The 17,169-nt window shown below is 42.2% G+C and overlaps 1 protein-coding gene across 1 annotated transcript in view; it reads right to left on the bottom strand.

The window, feature by feature from the left end:
* The window catches only part of LOC139025198 (nectin-1-like), a 41,729-nt gene that overhangs the window by 16,280 nt on the left and 8,280 nt on the right, over nt 1–17,169 (bottom strand). Inside the window, exons 2-5 of the mRNA XM_070440269.1 lie at nt 12,040–12,181; nt 11,329–11,446; nt 9,474–9,655; nt 254–371 (exon numbers count right to left, since the gene is read on the bottom strand). Of these exons, the coding sequence (XP_070296370.1) occupies nt 254–371; nt 9,474–9,655; nt 11,329–11,446; nt 12,040–12,181 (560 nt within the window). The remainder of the gene's footprint in view (nt 1–253; nt 372–9,473; nt 9,656–11,328; nt 11,447–12,039; nt 12,182–17,169) is intronic.

The following is a 17,169-nucleotide window of genomic DNA, read 5'->3' as shown; positions in this document are numbered from 1 at the left end:
AGTTATGGAATGTTTTCTCAGCAGTATATTTCATTGGCTGATCCTTCCTGATGACCTGGATGGAATTTAGTGATCCTTCCTTAACCTATAGGAAGCCCCATCTTTTGACTATTAAAAAAATTCCTCAATGGTGCTGTCCATGCTAAAACAAGCTACATCCATCTAGCGCCCTTTTTATATCGCTATGACACTGGTATACTCAATTACGCTTAGGGTTAGGGGTTTTAGGGGTTATAGGTCAGGGGTTACTCACATTCTCCACTGGAACAGAGAGACAGGTGGGTTGGCATCGGTCAGACATGTGAGCTCAACGTTCTGACGGTCCAGGTACCAGTTCCCATCGAACCCCTCCACTGACACCTCTGGTTCATCTGATGTAAAATAATAATATAGAATACTTTCATATACGCCATTTAGCAGACACTTTTATCCAGAGCCACTTACAATAATTTGCAGAAGTGCGTAAGTCAGTGGGACGGTGAAAGTGTGTGTGTATGTGCACTGGCGTGTGTGTATGTGTGTCTCAGGGTTGGGCTCAATTCTAATTGAAGGAAGTAAACTACAATTTACAATTCAATCATTGAAAAATTGCATTTATTTTCAATGACATCTTACAGTTTTTCCCAAATGTTAGCACACCTTTGCTAAAACGAAATCTCAGATACTCAAACCTCTAAAGACAAAACAGTTAACCAATTTCCCCAAACCCCACAGACATCTTGCAAAATGAAACACAGCAATCAAAATCCTGTACTCCCTCCTCAAAATGAAACACAGCAATCAAAATCCTGTACTCCCTGCTCAAAATGAAACACAGCAATCAAAATCCTGTACTCAAAATGAAACTCTGTATACAAATGACACATACACACACGCACATCAAATTAATCTAATTTAGTGACGACTGAGATCACACTAATGTGACCTATTCAAAACTCTACTATCAGAACCTATTTCAGTGTAAATACTAAGATTTTGTTATTATACTGTATATTGTTTGTGTGTACTCAAACAAGGAACACAAATGCAAAAATGTAAGTTTTATATTTCAACATGACTCAATACATGTCAAACAGCATACTGTAAGCACACACACAGTAAAAATGCAAACGTAAAGTAAATATATATTGCATATGGAAAGGAAGACAAATAGGCCTATTTGCACTACTGTACTGTATGTTAGATCAATTGCATGAAATATATAAAGAAACTGTGAAAATACAATCAAATCATAAACAAATACTCCATTGTGAAAACAAAATCAGTCATGTCTGCTGTTCTGGTCCGGCCACAGATTTTCATAAACATCACAGGCGATATTCTCCTTGGCATGATGCATCCACCCCTGACAGGACTCTGCTGGAATGTCACCACATGCCTCCTCTATTGCCTGGAGAAGGGCCATACGTTCATGGGGTTTGAGATCATACATCTTCCACCACCATGCTGAAATTCCTCAATTGGGTTGAAAAAATTGGGAATATGGTGGGAGATAGAAAATTGTAAACCTGGGATGGTCATGGAACCAGTTGTGGACCAATGTAAGAATGCTGTTCATTGACTATAGCTCAGKATTCAACACCATAGTACCCTCCAAGCTCATCATTAAGCTCGAGGCCCTGGGTCTGAACCCCGCCCTGTGCAACTGGGTCATGGACTTCCTGACGGGCCACCCCCAGGTGGTGAAGGTAGGAAACAACACCTCCACTTTTCTGATGCTCAACACTGGGGCCCCACAAGGGTGCGTGCTCAGCTCCTTCCTGTACTCCCTGTTCACCCATGACTGCGTGGTCATGCACGCCTCCAACTCAATCATCAAGTTTGCAGACGACAGAGGTAGGTTTGATTACCAACAATGACGAGACAGCTTACAGGGAGGAGGTGAGGACTCTGAGAGTGTGGTGTCAGGAAAATAACTTCTCACTCAACGTCAACAAAACAAAGAAGATGATCGTGGATTTCAGGAAACGGCAGAGGGAGCACCCCCCTATCAACATCAACGGGACAGCAGTGGAGAAGGTGGAAAGCTTCAAGTTTCTCGGCGTACACTTCACAGACAAACTGAAATGGTCCACCCACACAGACATTGTGGTGAAGGCACAACAGTGCCTCTTTAACCTCAGGAGGCTGAAGAAATTTGTCTTGCCACTTAAAACCCTCACAAACATTTACAGATGCACAATTGAGAGCATTCTGTCGGGCTGTATCACCGCCTGGTACGGTAACTGCACCGCCCACAACCGCAGGGTTCTCCAGAGAGCCCAACGCATCACCTGGGGCAAATTACCTGCCCTCCAGGACCCTTTTACGCATGGTTGTGCATCAGAGTTTTAAAGGACAGGTCACATGCTATAGGTCCGTGGACAGAGGTATTCTATCATACCTTATTATTGGATCTAGCTTATAGGCTCATCACAAATAGCCAGATCCTGACATAGGCAAAAATTTAAAACTCCAAGGTTCATAACCACTGTATAGATCATTGGTCATGACGTGTGAATTTCACCAGACCTCCTCTAGCTCCTCCTCCACCTCCTCTAGCTCCTCCTCCACGAATGTTTGCCCATGTTGTCATGTTGTCTAAGCTTGTTGGCACTGAAGCTTGTGGAGATTGGTGGAATATTATAGAGCCTATCAACAATTATGTAGGCTATAGGTGTAACGATCGTCGTCCTCGTCTGATGAGGAATATGAAAGATCGGACCAAACTGCAGCGTGGTACATGTCCATGTTAAATGTATTACAACTGAACACTGAATACAAAATAACAAAAGTGAAACAACGAAAATRGAAACAGTCCTATCAGGTGACACAAAACAGGAAACAACTACCCACAAACACAGGTAGGAACAGGCTACCTAAGTATGGTTCTCAATCAGAGACAACGATTGACAGCTGCCTCTGATTGGGAACCATACCAGGCCAAACACAGAAATACAAAACATAGAATGTTGTAACTTTAATGTGTTACAGAGTTAATGTTTAAGTTAATTCATTGAGCTGTATCTAAAGATATTTCTTTACAGTTATTTACATATGTAATTGTATTGGTTAGTATTGAATTACGCTTTTGACTGCAAGTTCCAGAATGCCTTGCGACAGGAAGTAGAGAGTGAACGCGCTAGTTAAGTGCAATTAACAGGTGATTATTTTGGCTCCTTTGCGCTAGCATCTTACTGGCATTGCTCTGTAGAATCTAAAGTTGTTAAATGTAACGAGATCAAGTATTATTACTAACAGAAGCTTTCATATCAAACCCGACGTCCCGAGTCATTACTTTGAAGATAGTTATTCTATATTTTGGTGCCGAAACCCGGGATATGAGCTGCGACGAAGAAGCGGCTGAAATGGCTGAGGAGGAACGTCGGCATGAAACCGATCACTTGAGTACATTGTTGGAATTGCTGTCAGCTAAGGAGAACAGTTTGTTTGAACTTGATCGTGGAATTGAACAGTTAACGCCATTGGACGGATTGGAGGCAGAGATTGCATGCACGGAGGATTACAAAGAGCGCGTTATCATGCTGCAGAGCCGTGCACAACGAGTGATAAAGAAAAACCAGGATCTCAATCCACTACCAGCACGGGTGAGTGACGCTAACTCAAACAGATCACAGAGACAATCAGTAATGCTACCAAAGTTGATTATTGAGAAATTCTATGGAGATGTCAGTATGTGGCAGGAGTTTTGGAGCCAGTATGAGACTGCTATTCACAACAATGATTCACTGTGTAATAAAGAAAAGTTTACCTATCTGAAAACATATCTCACTGGACCAGCTGCAAAGTCAGTAGCAGGACTGATGTTAACAGACAGTAACTATGATGATGCAATCGCTCTACTCAAGAGCAGATTTGGAAGGAAAGATCTTGTGATTAGTGCTCATATGTCAAAGCTGCTGAATCTCACTCCTGTGAAGAAATCCTCTGATCTAAATGCATTGAGGCAGCTATATGATGAATGTGAAATTCAGATTAGGAGCCTGGAATCACTGGGTGTAGTGTCAGAAACCTATGGAAGCCTYCTATGCCCAATCTTACTGCAGATGATTCCAGAGGACYTAGCTCTTGACTATAGTCGTCAGAGGGGAGTAGATGATGAATGGAAAGTGTCTGAGATTATCAGTTTCCATACAGAAAGAGGTTCAGAGCAGGGAGAGAGCACTACAAATGACAAGATCATGCAACCAACAGAAAGAGAGCAAACCATGGAACAAGTCATGTTCCTCCAATGAAATGAAAACAAAAAGACCCAGCATGCCCTCTGCTGCAGCACTGCATACAGCCAGCCAGAAGGAACAAAGCTGTCTATTCTGTGACAGTGCAGACCACAAATCAGAAAACTGCCCTGACCACAATATTGCTACACGCAAAGAGAAACTAAAGAAAATGGGAAGATGCTTTGTATGTTTAGGACAGAAACACATAGCAAAATTCTGTAAAGTCAAAGAGGTGTCATGTGGAAGCAGACATCACATTGCTGTGTGTACGGTAAGACTAGTGAGGTGCAACCCCCTGCTGTTTCTGCAGATGCTGTTGTTTCCTCAGTTATTCCCCATTCAGTGAAGTTGAAACCAGATGGACAGAACACTGTGTTGCTACAAACGGCAAAGGCATGGGTAGAAGGCCCATCGGGCAGGAAGATAGCTTGTTGCTTACTAGATGGAGGCAGTCAGAGAAGCTTCATACATGAAAACCTTGTGAAGGGCTTGAAGCTACCAGTAATCAGACAAGAGGAACTCACTATTCACACGTTTGGCTCCTCTGCCCCAGCAACGTCCCAACGCAACACAGTGAAAGTCATCTTGGAGAATGTCTGGGACAAACAGCAGAGAATAGAGATAGAGGCAATTGAAACCCCACAAGTGTGCACAGCTGTGATGAAGGTTCCTGGTGAACAGATTCGACATGAGCTCAATAGAAAGGGACTGCAGCTCGCAGACTTTCCAGGAGATGACAATGATCCTGAACTCTCTGCCCTGATAGGAGCAGACTACTACTGGCAGATAGTATCAGGCAGAGTGGAGCGACTGACGGAGACGCTGGTTGCTTTAGAGAGCACCTTTGGATGGTCGGTGCAGGGACCCGTGTTCATGTCAAGTGTCGCCGAGGCAACTTGCATGTTCATCCCACTTGAAGACACACTAGTCTCCAAACAACTGCATGCATTCTGGGAGCTTGAGTCTCTGGGTATTATAAGCGAGAAAACACAGAACCCAGAGGAAACCGAGGCTCTACAGAGGTTCGAGGAAACAACCACCTTCAAAGATGGTCGATACCACGTGGAGTTGGCATGGAAACGAGAAATGCCAGAACTCCAAGACAACTATAGAATCGCCAAGAAACGGTTTGAAGGTCTGAAGAAAAGACTGAAGAAGGATGTGACGTTGTACAGCAGATACAATGAAGTAGTAGAGGACTACTTACAACAAGATATGGCAGAGGACGTGCCCAAGGACAACGCATCAAGTGCAGACAACGTAAAATACTACTTACCTCACCATGCAGTACTCCGAGAAGATAAGGTGACAACAAAACTGAGAGTGSTGTTTGATGCCTCGTCCCATGAAGATGGCTGTCCATCCCTCAATYACTYTCTACTCACAGGACCGAACCTGAATCCGGATCTGCTCAGCGTTCTGATAAAGTTCAGACTACATGAGATCGCATTCATGGCAGACATCAAGAAAGCTTTCCTGCAGATGTCCCTAGCAGAGAGAGACAGAGACGCCGTGAGATTTCTATGGCTCACAGGCCCACCAAGGGGAGAAAATGAAGAGGAGCTGCGTGTGCTGAGGATGAAAAGAGTGGTATTTGGAGCTTCCCCAAGTCCATTTTTGCTGGCAGCTACAATCAGGAAGCACCTAAAACAATATGAAACAGAACAACCAGAAGTTGTAGAGATACTGAGAGAGTCACTCTATGTAGATGATTTCATTGCAAGTTCACGCAATGTTGAAGAGGCTTACCTTGTGACAACAACTGCAAAGCGAATGCTGTCGATTGCAGGCATGGACCTCTGCAAGTGGATGACCAATTCTCCTGAATTGAAAACAAAATGGGAGGAGAGTACGACAACTGACCACCCGTTGACGCTAGAAACACAAGGATTAGTGCTGAAGGTTTTAGGTTTAGTATGGAGACTGGAACCAGAATGACTTTGTGTTTGACCTCAGGCCGCTACTGAGCATTTAAGCAAAAGGAAAACACAAAGAGAATTGTTCTACAGTTGTCTGCGTATCTTCGACCTCTTGGTTTCCTTAACTTCCTTCACCATCAGGTCAAGTGCATGGTTTCCGAGGAGATGTGGAGAGGGGACTCAGCCTGGGACGAAGAATACCAAACACCTGATCTGACACGAGAAATGGCACAGTGGTGTTCAGAACTACCCCAGTTACACCAGCTCACCATACCAAGGTGGTCCAGAACAGACATGCGCCACAGAATAACAAGCTCTGAAACTACACGTGTCTGTGAATGCAAGTGAAAGGGCTTACAGTGCAGTAGCTTACTTGCAGGTGAGTCAGCAAGACAGGGAACAACAAGTCCTGTCGCATCAATCCAGGTAGCCCCACTCAAGAAAATGACGACTGCCAGGCCTGGAAGCTCATGGGAGCTGTGATTGGAGGAGACTAGCAACAACTTGATGACACACTGAAAATGGAAGAAAAACAGATCAAATGTGGACAAGACTCGATGATCGGCTGGATTGGATTGCAGCCTCAGCTCAGAAATGGAAACAGTTTGTTGCGCACAGAGTGACGGAGATCCAGTCCTTGACCATCCCAGAGTCATGGTGCCCATATTGAAGGGAAACTAATCAGCTGACCTCATTATACAAGAGGACAAACGTTCGAAACTTGACACAGAGCGAGCTATGGTGGATGGACCCATGAATTCTGACATCACCCAATCAGATTCCGTTTGGAGACTCTGATGATACAAGGTTCCAGGAGCGGTAAATACAGAATCCAGTCCAGTTGCAGGTTGCTGTACAACTCGAGCAACACACACAGAACATTCACTGAAGGCACTGATGTGGAGCTTGAAAGGTAAGCAAACGAAAAGGAGTGTTCAGAAGTCACCGCCCTTGGGATAAAGAGATTCATAGCCAATGCTCGTACAACACCATAAAAGATGCAAGTGAACTGACTGCTGACGAACTGTTCTTGATGCAGAAAAGTACTGGATTTAAGGTTAAACAACAACAGATTTTGGACAGGAGTATTCAAACTACTGCGGCAGGAAAAAGGCTAAACAATGACTGTGTAAAATTAGAGAACTGAAACCGTTCCGGACGAACACCGAACTACTCAGTGTAGGAGGAAGACTGCAACAGTCCAGCTTTTCACATTCAGAGAGCACGCAACAGGGTTCTCTGCCAACATGTACCAGATACTTCAGACAATGCAAAAGAACGTCAAGAGAGTGATCAGACTTGAAAGGCTGTGAGAAGGCAATCGAAAGAGCCCCAACTCTTGGCGTTCTTTCTCAGAAAGGGGCATCACTGGAGGTGTCATCACCTGACCCGGGCAGCCTGGTGGGGCGGATTCTTGGGAAGACTTGTCAGGTCAGTGAAACATGCCTGCGAAAGGTCTTGGGAGAGCTTCACTCAACTTTTGCAAGAGATGTGCACAGTCCTGACAGAGGGTTGACGCTTATTCTAAATTCGAGGCCTCTGACTTCGTGCCATGAAGTGGATGAACCACTAACCGCCTGACCCAGCACACTTCCTGTGGGTAAACGACTAACCTTTTGCCTCCAAAGCCATTTCCAGCTGACACTCAGCACCAACCTAACATGGAGGACATGACATGCAGATGGGAAGTACAGGCAGAGACTTGTTGACCAGCTTCTGGAACAGTTGGACGAAGGACTACTTGCTGATTCTAAAGTTCAGCACACCGCATGTAATACCCACGCCACACCACTGAAAGCGGGGTGACGTTTGTACTCTTGAGAAGATAACACACCACCAGGACAAACCTGGGAAACTAGCAAAGATCTGAGGAAGCTGGTTCCAGGCCGAGATTGGCCTAAGTTAGATTCATGTTCAGTTCGTCTAATGCTTCAGGGACTTTGTTTGAGGAGACCTATTCAAGTTGATTTACTGCCTAGGAATGTAGTATTGAACACAGTTTCATCGGGGGGGGGGAATGTTGTAACTTATGTGTTAACAGAGTTAATGTTTAGTTAATTCATTGAGCTGTATCTGAAGATATTTCTTTACAGTTATTTCATATGTAATTATTGGTTAGTATTGAATTACCTTTTGGGACTGCAAGTTTCAGAATTGCCTTGCGACAGGAAAGTAGAGAGTGGAACGCGCTAGTTTAAGTGCAATTAACAGGTGATTTTTTGGCTCCTTTGCGCTAGCATCTTTACTGGATTGGCTCTGTAGAATTAAACGTGTTAAATGTAAGCGGCGATCAAGTATTATTATAACAGAAGCTTTCACTACATACCACCCGACGTCCCGAGTCATTACTTTGAAGCATAGTTATTTCTATATAGATGCCCACCCCAACTCACGCCCTGACCAAACCAAAAAATAGAGACATAAAAAAGGAACTAAGGTCAGACGTGGACAATAGGTTAGGCGTTAAGTTGTAAATGTTGTGTGGACTGACTCACTGACTCTAGATCAATATGGACTCAGGACTGGTCACATGACAACTGCAGTGACTGTCAATCATCAAATCATGGAATTGAGAAAAAAACAATTATCAGATCAAAAACAACTGATGATGACCCATTTCTCCTTGGTCTGTGTTGTCAAGACCACGCTATTATTTGGCAAAAACGTTACGGTACACGGCGGGTCGAAACCAGACCTGATAATTAAAACACAACATTTGAATAATACAAATCATTGTTCCGTTTTTTCAGTTCATCATTTCCTTTAGACAATAAAAAAAAAAGAGTATGTTTTTGATTTCAGATTCAAATCAATAACGAAGAACGACCTTTTCTGCATTTTTATCTTGTCATCTAATAGGAAATGTTGCAAAGTAGACCGACCTTTTCAGGCCGATCATGTTCACTGTTCAGAAAGCCTAGCTATACTGACATCTATAGAAAACAGTTCGAAATTAGGTTTAAATTATTTAAAACATCCTGCATTCAAGTGTTTGAACTATGTGCATTTAACTCCATAAACTGGGGAAATGTAAAATACTGAATTCCAATTAAATTCATTTCAAAGATTACATGTTTTCCAATTCAAATAAAATTTCATAACTTAATTATTGTTGGAATTCGAATTGAATTCAACATGTATTCTCCATGTCATGAGCGAATTCAATAATTTAATTAGAATTTTAAATTCCAATTGGAATATGATCCCAACCCTGATGTGTGGTGTGGTGTGTTGTGTGTGTGTGTGGTGTGTGTGTCGTGTGTGTGTGTGTGTGTGTGTGTGTGTGTGTGTGTGTGTGTGTGTGTGTGTGTGGTCGTGTGTGCTGTGTGCCTACACTGTATGTCCAGCGTGACAGAGTCGGTGTATGTCTCCTGGTTATAGGAGGTGATACAGGTGAGTGTCTCCAGGTGTGTGTTCTTGCTGGGTACTAGGATGAAGTCGCTTCGCACCGTGATCGTCCCATCAGAGTTACGGATCTCCTGGGTGGTCGCCTCACCATGCACACGCGTCTCCCACCTGCTCACACACACACGCATGAACACACGCACGTGTGCACACACACATGAACACACAGACACAAAGAGAGAAACACACACAGACACACAGAGAAAAACAAACACACACACAAAGCAGTCAGGAAATAAACTTCCATATAACATTTGAAGCTAGCAACAGCTACTGATACGTTCACTGTTTGGGATCAAACCTTCGAGAAAACTTTGAATCATTAATGTCTGAATTTTTACTTTGGAGGGTTTATGTTGCATAAAGCTTTAGAGTGTCAATATGTTTCATAGAGCTTTGAAGTATCAAACTGTTTCATAAAGCTTTGAAGTATCAAACTGTTTCATAAAGCTTTGAAGTATCAAAACTGTTCATAAACTTTCATTTTGCAAACTGTTTCATGAAGCTTTAGAGTGTCAAACTGTTTTCATAACCTTTAGAGTGTCAAACTGTTTTCATAAAGGCTTTATTTTCAAACTGTTTCATGAAGCTTTATTTTCAAACTGTTTCATAAACCTTTGAGAGTGTCAAACTGTTTCATGAAGCTTTAGAGTGTCAACTGTTGCATAAACCTTAGATTGTCAAACTGTTTTCATAAAGCTTTTATTTTCAAACTGTTTCATGAAGCTTTATTTCAAACTGTTTCATAAACCTTTAGAGTGTCAAACTGTTTTCATGAAGCTTTAGAGTGTTCAAACTGTTTTCATAAACCTTTAGAGTGTCAAACTGTTTCATAAAGCTTTAGTGTCAAACTGTTTCACAAACTTGAGTGTCAAACTTTTTCATAAACCTTTAGAGTGTCAAATGTTCATGAAGCTTGAGTGTCAATGTGTTCATACAGCTTTGGGGTGTCAAACTGTTTCATACAGCTTTGGGGTGTTCAAACTGTTTCATAAAGCTTTTATTTTTTCAAACTGTTTCATAAAGCTTTATTTTCAAACTGTTTCATAAAGCTTTAGAGTGTCAAACTGTTTCATGAAGCTTTGAAGTATCAACTGTTTTCATAAAGCTTTGAGTTCAAACTGTTTCATAAAGCTTTGAAGTTTATCAAACTGTTTCATAAAGCTTTTAGAGTGTCAAACTGTTTCATAAAGCTTTAGTGTCAAACTGTTTCACAAAGCTTGAGTGTCAAACTGTTTCATAAACGCTTTAGAGTGTTTTCAAATTTTTCATGAAGCTTTTAGTGTCAATGTGTTTCATACAGCTTTGGGGTGTCAAACTGTTTCATACAGCTTTGGGGTGTCAAACTGTTTCATAAAGCTTTATTTCAAACTGTTTCATAAAGCTTTATTTTCAAACTGTTTCATAAAGCTTTAGAGGTGTCAAACTTTTCATGAAGCTTTATTTTCAAACTGTTTCATAAAGCTTTATTTTCAAACTGTTTCATAAACTTTAGAGTGTCAAACTGTTTCATAACTTTTAGTGTCAAACTGTTTCATGAAGCTTTAGAGTGTCAAACTGTTTCATAAAGCTTTAGAGTGTCAAAGTGTGCAGGTCAATCACATCTCCTGTCTTAAGCCTCCTGAACACTACACGGTTTTACAATCATAACATCGGAGTACATCTGGGTACTGGGTATCGGTGTAAGGAGTACACCTAGCGACACTACCATTTTTCCATCTATTTGAAATGTTACTCTGTGAGAGCTGTTTACACACAAACAAACACACACCCTGGCGTCCCACCTGATGGTTCCTGGAGGCTTCCCATTGGCCGAGAGGCAGGTGGCGACCGGCGTCTTCAGATTGGATGATCGAGCTACCAGTGTGGGTGTCGACAAACTCATCTGGGTCAAAGGTCGGGCTGGACCAACAACAAAATCACAACTTGGCCAAACACAGCACAGCAAAAGTTTGTCAAATCACATCACAGCAACATAGCTGCTAGACATAATTTGAGTTACAAGAAATGTGGTGTACAGGCCCCAAGGATATCACATGACATATTACACAGGCCGGGATACAATCATTATAGAATCCTCAGGCCAGGATTCAATCCCATCGTTGGTTGTAGACAATGTGGCTTTTAAAGTCCATTTTTAATAGCGGAGTTGCATAAAGATGATGATCCCCACGCACTTAACACAAATTCCTCATTTTGGTAAATTGACCGCATTGTACATTGCTCTCCATTACTCTTTTTTGTTGTATGTTCATTAGCACAGTATACATGATCKCAATTTCATCTTCAAGACTCAGTGGATAATGCTAAAACAAGGACGTCATATCTMAATTCTGCCATCTTTATGCGCATTCACCATTGAGCCGACATACTGAAAGCAGCATTGACCGTGAATGCAATCTCTGTGAACGCAGAAACATTGGCCTATATTCAATCAGATTGAGAGTTAACCCATCTTGGCCAACATCCGCATAGTGGCTGTGTTGTAGTCTTACCGTAGACTGTGAGGTTGACCGTGTTTTCGCGGTTGCCAGCAGGGAAGGTAGTGTATTCACAGATGTATCTGGCCTCGTCAGACAGTCGCAGAGACGAGAGGGTCAGAGTGGTGTCCTCCAGGGACGGAGTTCTCCTCCGCACCTTAACATCAGCAACTGCCAGATACTATTGTATATAAGCCATGCCTGCATTGTAATAAAAGTCGCCTGGAACTGAGCGACCATGTCTACAGACAAAAACTGATAAATAAATGCTGGTTCTACCCAACACATGGAGCGTGTGTGTGTCGTGTGGTGTGTGTGTGTGTGGTGGGTGTGTGTGTGTGTGTGTGTGTGTTGGTGTGTGGTGTGTGTTGTGTGTGATGTCGTAGCTGTAGCTGCGTGTTACGTGATACGCTGATAGACATAGATCAACTCCGGAGGGCAAGTTAACTGACATGACTGTAGACGTGAGTGGTCACCTAAGAATACATATGATACACACCCAACATAAGACATAGCGAATCTTCAAGCTCAGACACAATATACAAGCCAGCTCGAGACAGCAATACTACGACTCGCATTGGGAATGTTCCTTCAACCTTACAAGGATCAACCGCTACACACAAGAAACCTGAAAATCCACCACACTCTATATAGAATTAACGAATCAAACAAACCAACACCACAACAAACGCACAACCACAACACAAACAACTTATCACACCACAACCACAATCCAAACAACACAACACAACCCATCCACAAACCACGAACTAGTATAACTCCTATTCACAGACCGTCAAGCTAGCAACCAAGTAAAATAAGGACACGCTAATCCTACAGACCATAACACACGCTAACACAACACAGCAAAGCACTGAAACAATACTCTAACCATCGCAACATAACGCAACCTAAGCACACAAAATCCAACCACACACAAGCAAACTGAAACTTATTCACATCACAAACGCCAATCCACAACCACAACGCAACACACAAGACTGCAACCCTAATCTATCGTAAGATAGTACACAACCCGAGCAAGCTGCCACCTACCATCAAACGACACAAAGACTTAAGCTAGGCAACTATACAACACAACAAACAACCTAAAACATAAAGACGCGATAATGACGAACCCCCCAAGACTGCATGGCAGGTTAGAACACCAAGTCAGACACACAGATCCACCAACACAGACAAAAATAATGAATACACAAAAGCAGAATTTACATAACTCACCCACAAACTACGGGTAATAGTTCGAAGAAATAGTGAACATCGGTCATGTTGTTGCATGATAGTGACTGCACGGAGCCAGACACGCCTAGAGACGGGTTAGCTATCAGCCTCACGACTACACGTTCTGTTAATACGTTCTCTCACATTGAAGACTAAACTCACTAGCAAGCCACGTATCACTGAGAGAGGTCCACCGCTGAACTACAGTGTGACAGCTGTTGAACTAATTCCTGTTGGAACACAATTCTGTTGGAACTATTCTATGGAATGGAGTGGAGGCTAAGAAGTTAATTCAAGAACTGAGTCTAAAGTCTTGCTGTTGACTTATATCATGTTTGTAGAATTATGTTTGGTAATGGTTTGCATGTTGTGGGTGATGCTGCTATGGTTATACCTAGAAACTTATTGTGGAGCTAGTTTACGGTATAGAGACTATGTGTTGGATGCTGTCTATGTATTAAAAATAATTAATTCATGTGGGAAGAATATCCATGCTGTGAGAAAGGCTCACATACTGTACTATCGGAGCTGTAACTCTCGGATTTATTGGAGCTATTTTCTCTATTCGTGAAGATATCTGTCTGGAACTATGTATTCACGGAACTACTATCACCTGCTTGGTAAGAGACTAATTTGACACACATTTAGAAACCTAAGTTCTAAGTTTATTGGAAACTATATACCTTGTTGGAACTAGATTCGGTTGAACTATTCTATCGAGGGAATATTTGTTGGAAACTACTATAAAAAGTGGGAGAGGGCTCACGGGCAGTTAGAGTTGGTGCTATACAGCAGAGACAACTTCTGGTATTGTATCAGCTATGTAGATCGCGTACACTTCCCTCGACAGCAACAATGTGTTTTTAAAGGTGAAGGATAACCTCTAGTCTAATAAAAAACTCGAAGTGAGATCACGTGCCACGCTTGCTATGCATGAGGCTCATTAGGGTCTGGATTAAAGTTTTAGTTGAGGAACAGAGAGGAGAACAATACAGCCATACCATGTTGACACACATACCCTTAACACACACAACATAACCCACTCCATCTGAGAGAAGTTTGTTCATATCCTAAGCAATGGACACACCACACAACCATCTTCAATTGTAAATTAAGATCAACATCACACCTTAATCGCTCCACTTCATCATGTTTGTTCCAAAAAGTTACCATACACAACATACACACAGCACACACACAAACAGCAACAAAAGCATCCTCCTCACACCATCAACTGGGTTTAAACTCTGAGAGCAAAAGCTGCCACAAAACGACAACATACTAACCCATCTAATACCAAGCACATTCATAACACAAATATACATATAAAACAGTACGACACATAATCCAAGACAAGACAACAATGCGACAAAAAAACACACCCAAAACAAATACACACACACAAACACACACAACACAGAACACAGACACACGCACCACACCGCACCACACACACACACACACACACACACACACACACACACACACACACACACACACACGCACACACACTCACGCACACACATACACACACTCATTGGGAAAATAGAGCATGTAGGGATGGAAAGAGAGAAAGAAGATAGAGAGTCAGAGAGAGAGAGAGGAGAGAGAGAGAGAGAGAGAGAGAGAGAGAGAGAGAGAGAGAGAGAGAGAGAGAGAGAGAGAGAGAGGAGGGAGAGAGAGAGGAAGGGAGAAGAGAGAGAAAGAGAGAGAGGGAGAGGAGGGGAGCGAGAGAGATAGAAAGAGAGAAGGGGAGAGAGATAGAGAGGGATTAACTGTTTAATCTCTAGTCTGTGATTGACCTGGAATGAGAGGCTGTTTGTCTTACTGACCATGTGACCTACTACACACACATGCACGCAGACACACACTTTTAAAAAAATGCTGGAAATTAACTGAGGTACTAATGGTAGCACTTTGATGAATAAGTACTAGATATTGATAACTCTGCTGTTACTTCAAAATGTTAAAAAAAATATTCTCGGGTACAGCCTAAACTTTCCTTTATGATCCAGCTGGCTAACAGATAGCTTACAGTTAGTTACCAGCTAACTACCAGCTAACCAACAGCTAGCTAAGAGCTAACTAACAGCTAACTAAATACTAACTAACACCTAACTAAACACTAACTAATAGRTAGTTACCAGCTAACTACCAGCTAAATAACAGCTAACCAATAGCTAGCTAACAGACAGCTAACTAACAGTTAACTATCAGCTAAATAACAGCTAACAAACAGTTATCTAACAGCTAACTAACAGCTACCACCTAGCTACCAGCTAACTACCAGCTAACTAACAGCTAGCCAACAGCTAACTACCATATTGTTAACAGCTGAGTAAAAGCTATCTAACAGTTAACCAACAGATAGCTTCCAGCTTGCTAACACAGCAGCAGAGTAGCAACACACACCAGACATTTCTTAATTCTGATAAAGGCAGAAAAATTACTTTCGGCTGAAATGTTTATTTTTCAAAGTAATGTTTGTGTGTGTGTTTGGCCCAGATACAGTCTGCTTCCACTTCTACTCTGCCAAATTGATTGTAATCTGTTGGACTATTTGGATATGTAGTGTGTGTGTGATCTCTGGCACTGTCAGCAGGAGTAGTGTGTGTTGGAGAGCGTTCAAGAAGAGCTCAGGGATTACATGTTTCATCTGTGTTCTGGAACCAGAGTGATATCAACAGACAGGCAGGCAAACAGACAGACAGAATACAGACCTACGTGTGTTTGTGTGTTAGTGTGCATGTGTCTGTCTGTGTGTGTGTGTGTGTGTGTGTGTGTGTGTGTGTGTAATATATTGTTTATGTATAGAAGTGTTAATGTGGTGTGGCAGCTGTTCTCAGAGTTAAACCCGGTGGAACAACAGAGGATAAGGTGTGATCTTAATTTACAGATTGAAGATGTATGCTGTAGGATGAACAAACTCTCTGATGGTAGGGTTATGGTTAGAGGGTAGACTAGAGGTTATCTCACCTTTAATAACACATGTTGCTGTCAGGAATATCCACAACACAGAATTCTCCATGACAACTCCACTGGCGCCACCTTCCTTGTAGTTCCAACAGAATAGTTCCGATAGAATAGTTCCAACAGAATAGTTCCAACAGAATAGTTCCAACAGAATAGTTCCAATAGAATAGTTCCAACAGAATAGTTCCAACAGAATACGTTCTAATAGAATAATTCTAACAGAAAGTTCCAACAGAATAGTTCTAATAGAAATAGTGTGTCGCGATCGAGATAGTTCCAACAGAATTGTTCCAACAGAATCGTTCTATAACAGCTGTTCACCACTGTAGTTCAGCTAGTGACTGCTTGTTGTGTTTCTTAGCTGGTAGTCGGTAGTGAAATGACCTCCTGTCGAACTTGTTTGTCCGTTGTTAGTTGTGTGTTGGTAGTTTGGCTGGCTTGTTGTGGTATTCATAGTTGCAGCTTGTTGTGTTGTTAGTTGCACTAATTGTCTTCGAGTTGCAGCCTTGCCGTGTAACGTAGAGTAATAGTTTGCAGCTTGTTGTGTGTGCGTGGATAGATAGTTTCAGCTTGCTGTGGTAGCGTTAGTTCAATAGTTTCAGTTTGTTGTGTGCGTTAGTGAATAGTTTTCAGTTTGCTGTGTAGCGTTTGTCAATAGTTTCAATTTGGTGTGTAGCGTTAGCAATTAGTTTCATTTGCTGTGTAGCGTTAGTGCAATAGTTTCAGCTTTGCTGTGTAGGCGTTAGTCATTAGTTTCAGTTTGCTGTGTAGCGTTAGTCAATAGTTTCCAGTTTGCTGTGTAGCGGTTAGTCGGTAGTGAAATGAACTCGCCTGCAGGACAGCGGCCAGAGCAGACGCGACTAAAGAGCTTAGTGGTGGAACAGATTCTGAGTTACTCACTAACAGCGACGTCACAACCTCCCGATACAA

This window comes from Salvelinus sp. IW2-2015, unplaced genomic scaffold, assembly GCF_002910315.2.
Source record: "Salvelinus sp. IW2-2015 unplaced genomic scaffold, ASM291031v2 Un_scaffold2354, whole genome shotgun sequence".
Lineage (NCBI taxonomy): Eukaryota > Metazoa > Chordata > Actinopteri > Salmoniformes > Salmonidae > Salvelinus > Salvelinus sp. IW2-2015.
The sequence above is the reverse complement of the archived record's forward strand: the minus strand, read 5'-3'. Positions and strand labels throughout refer to the sequence as shown.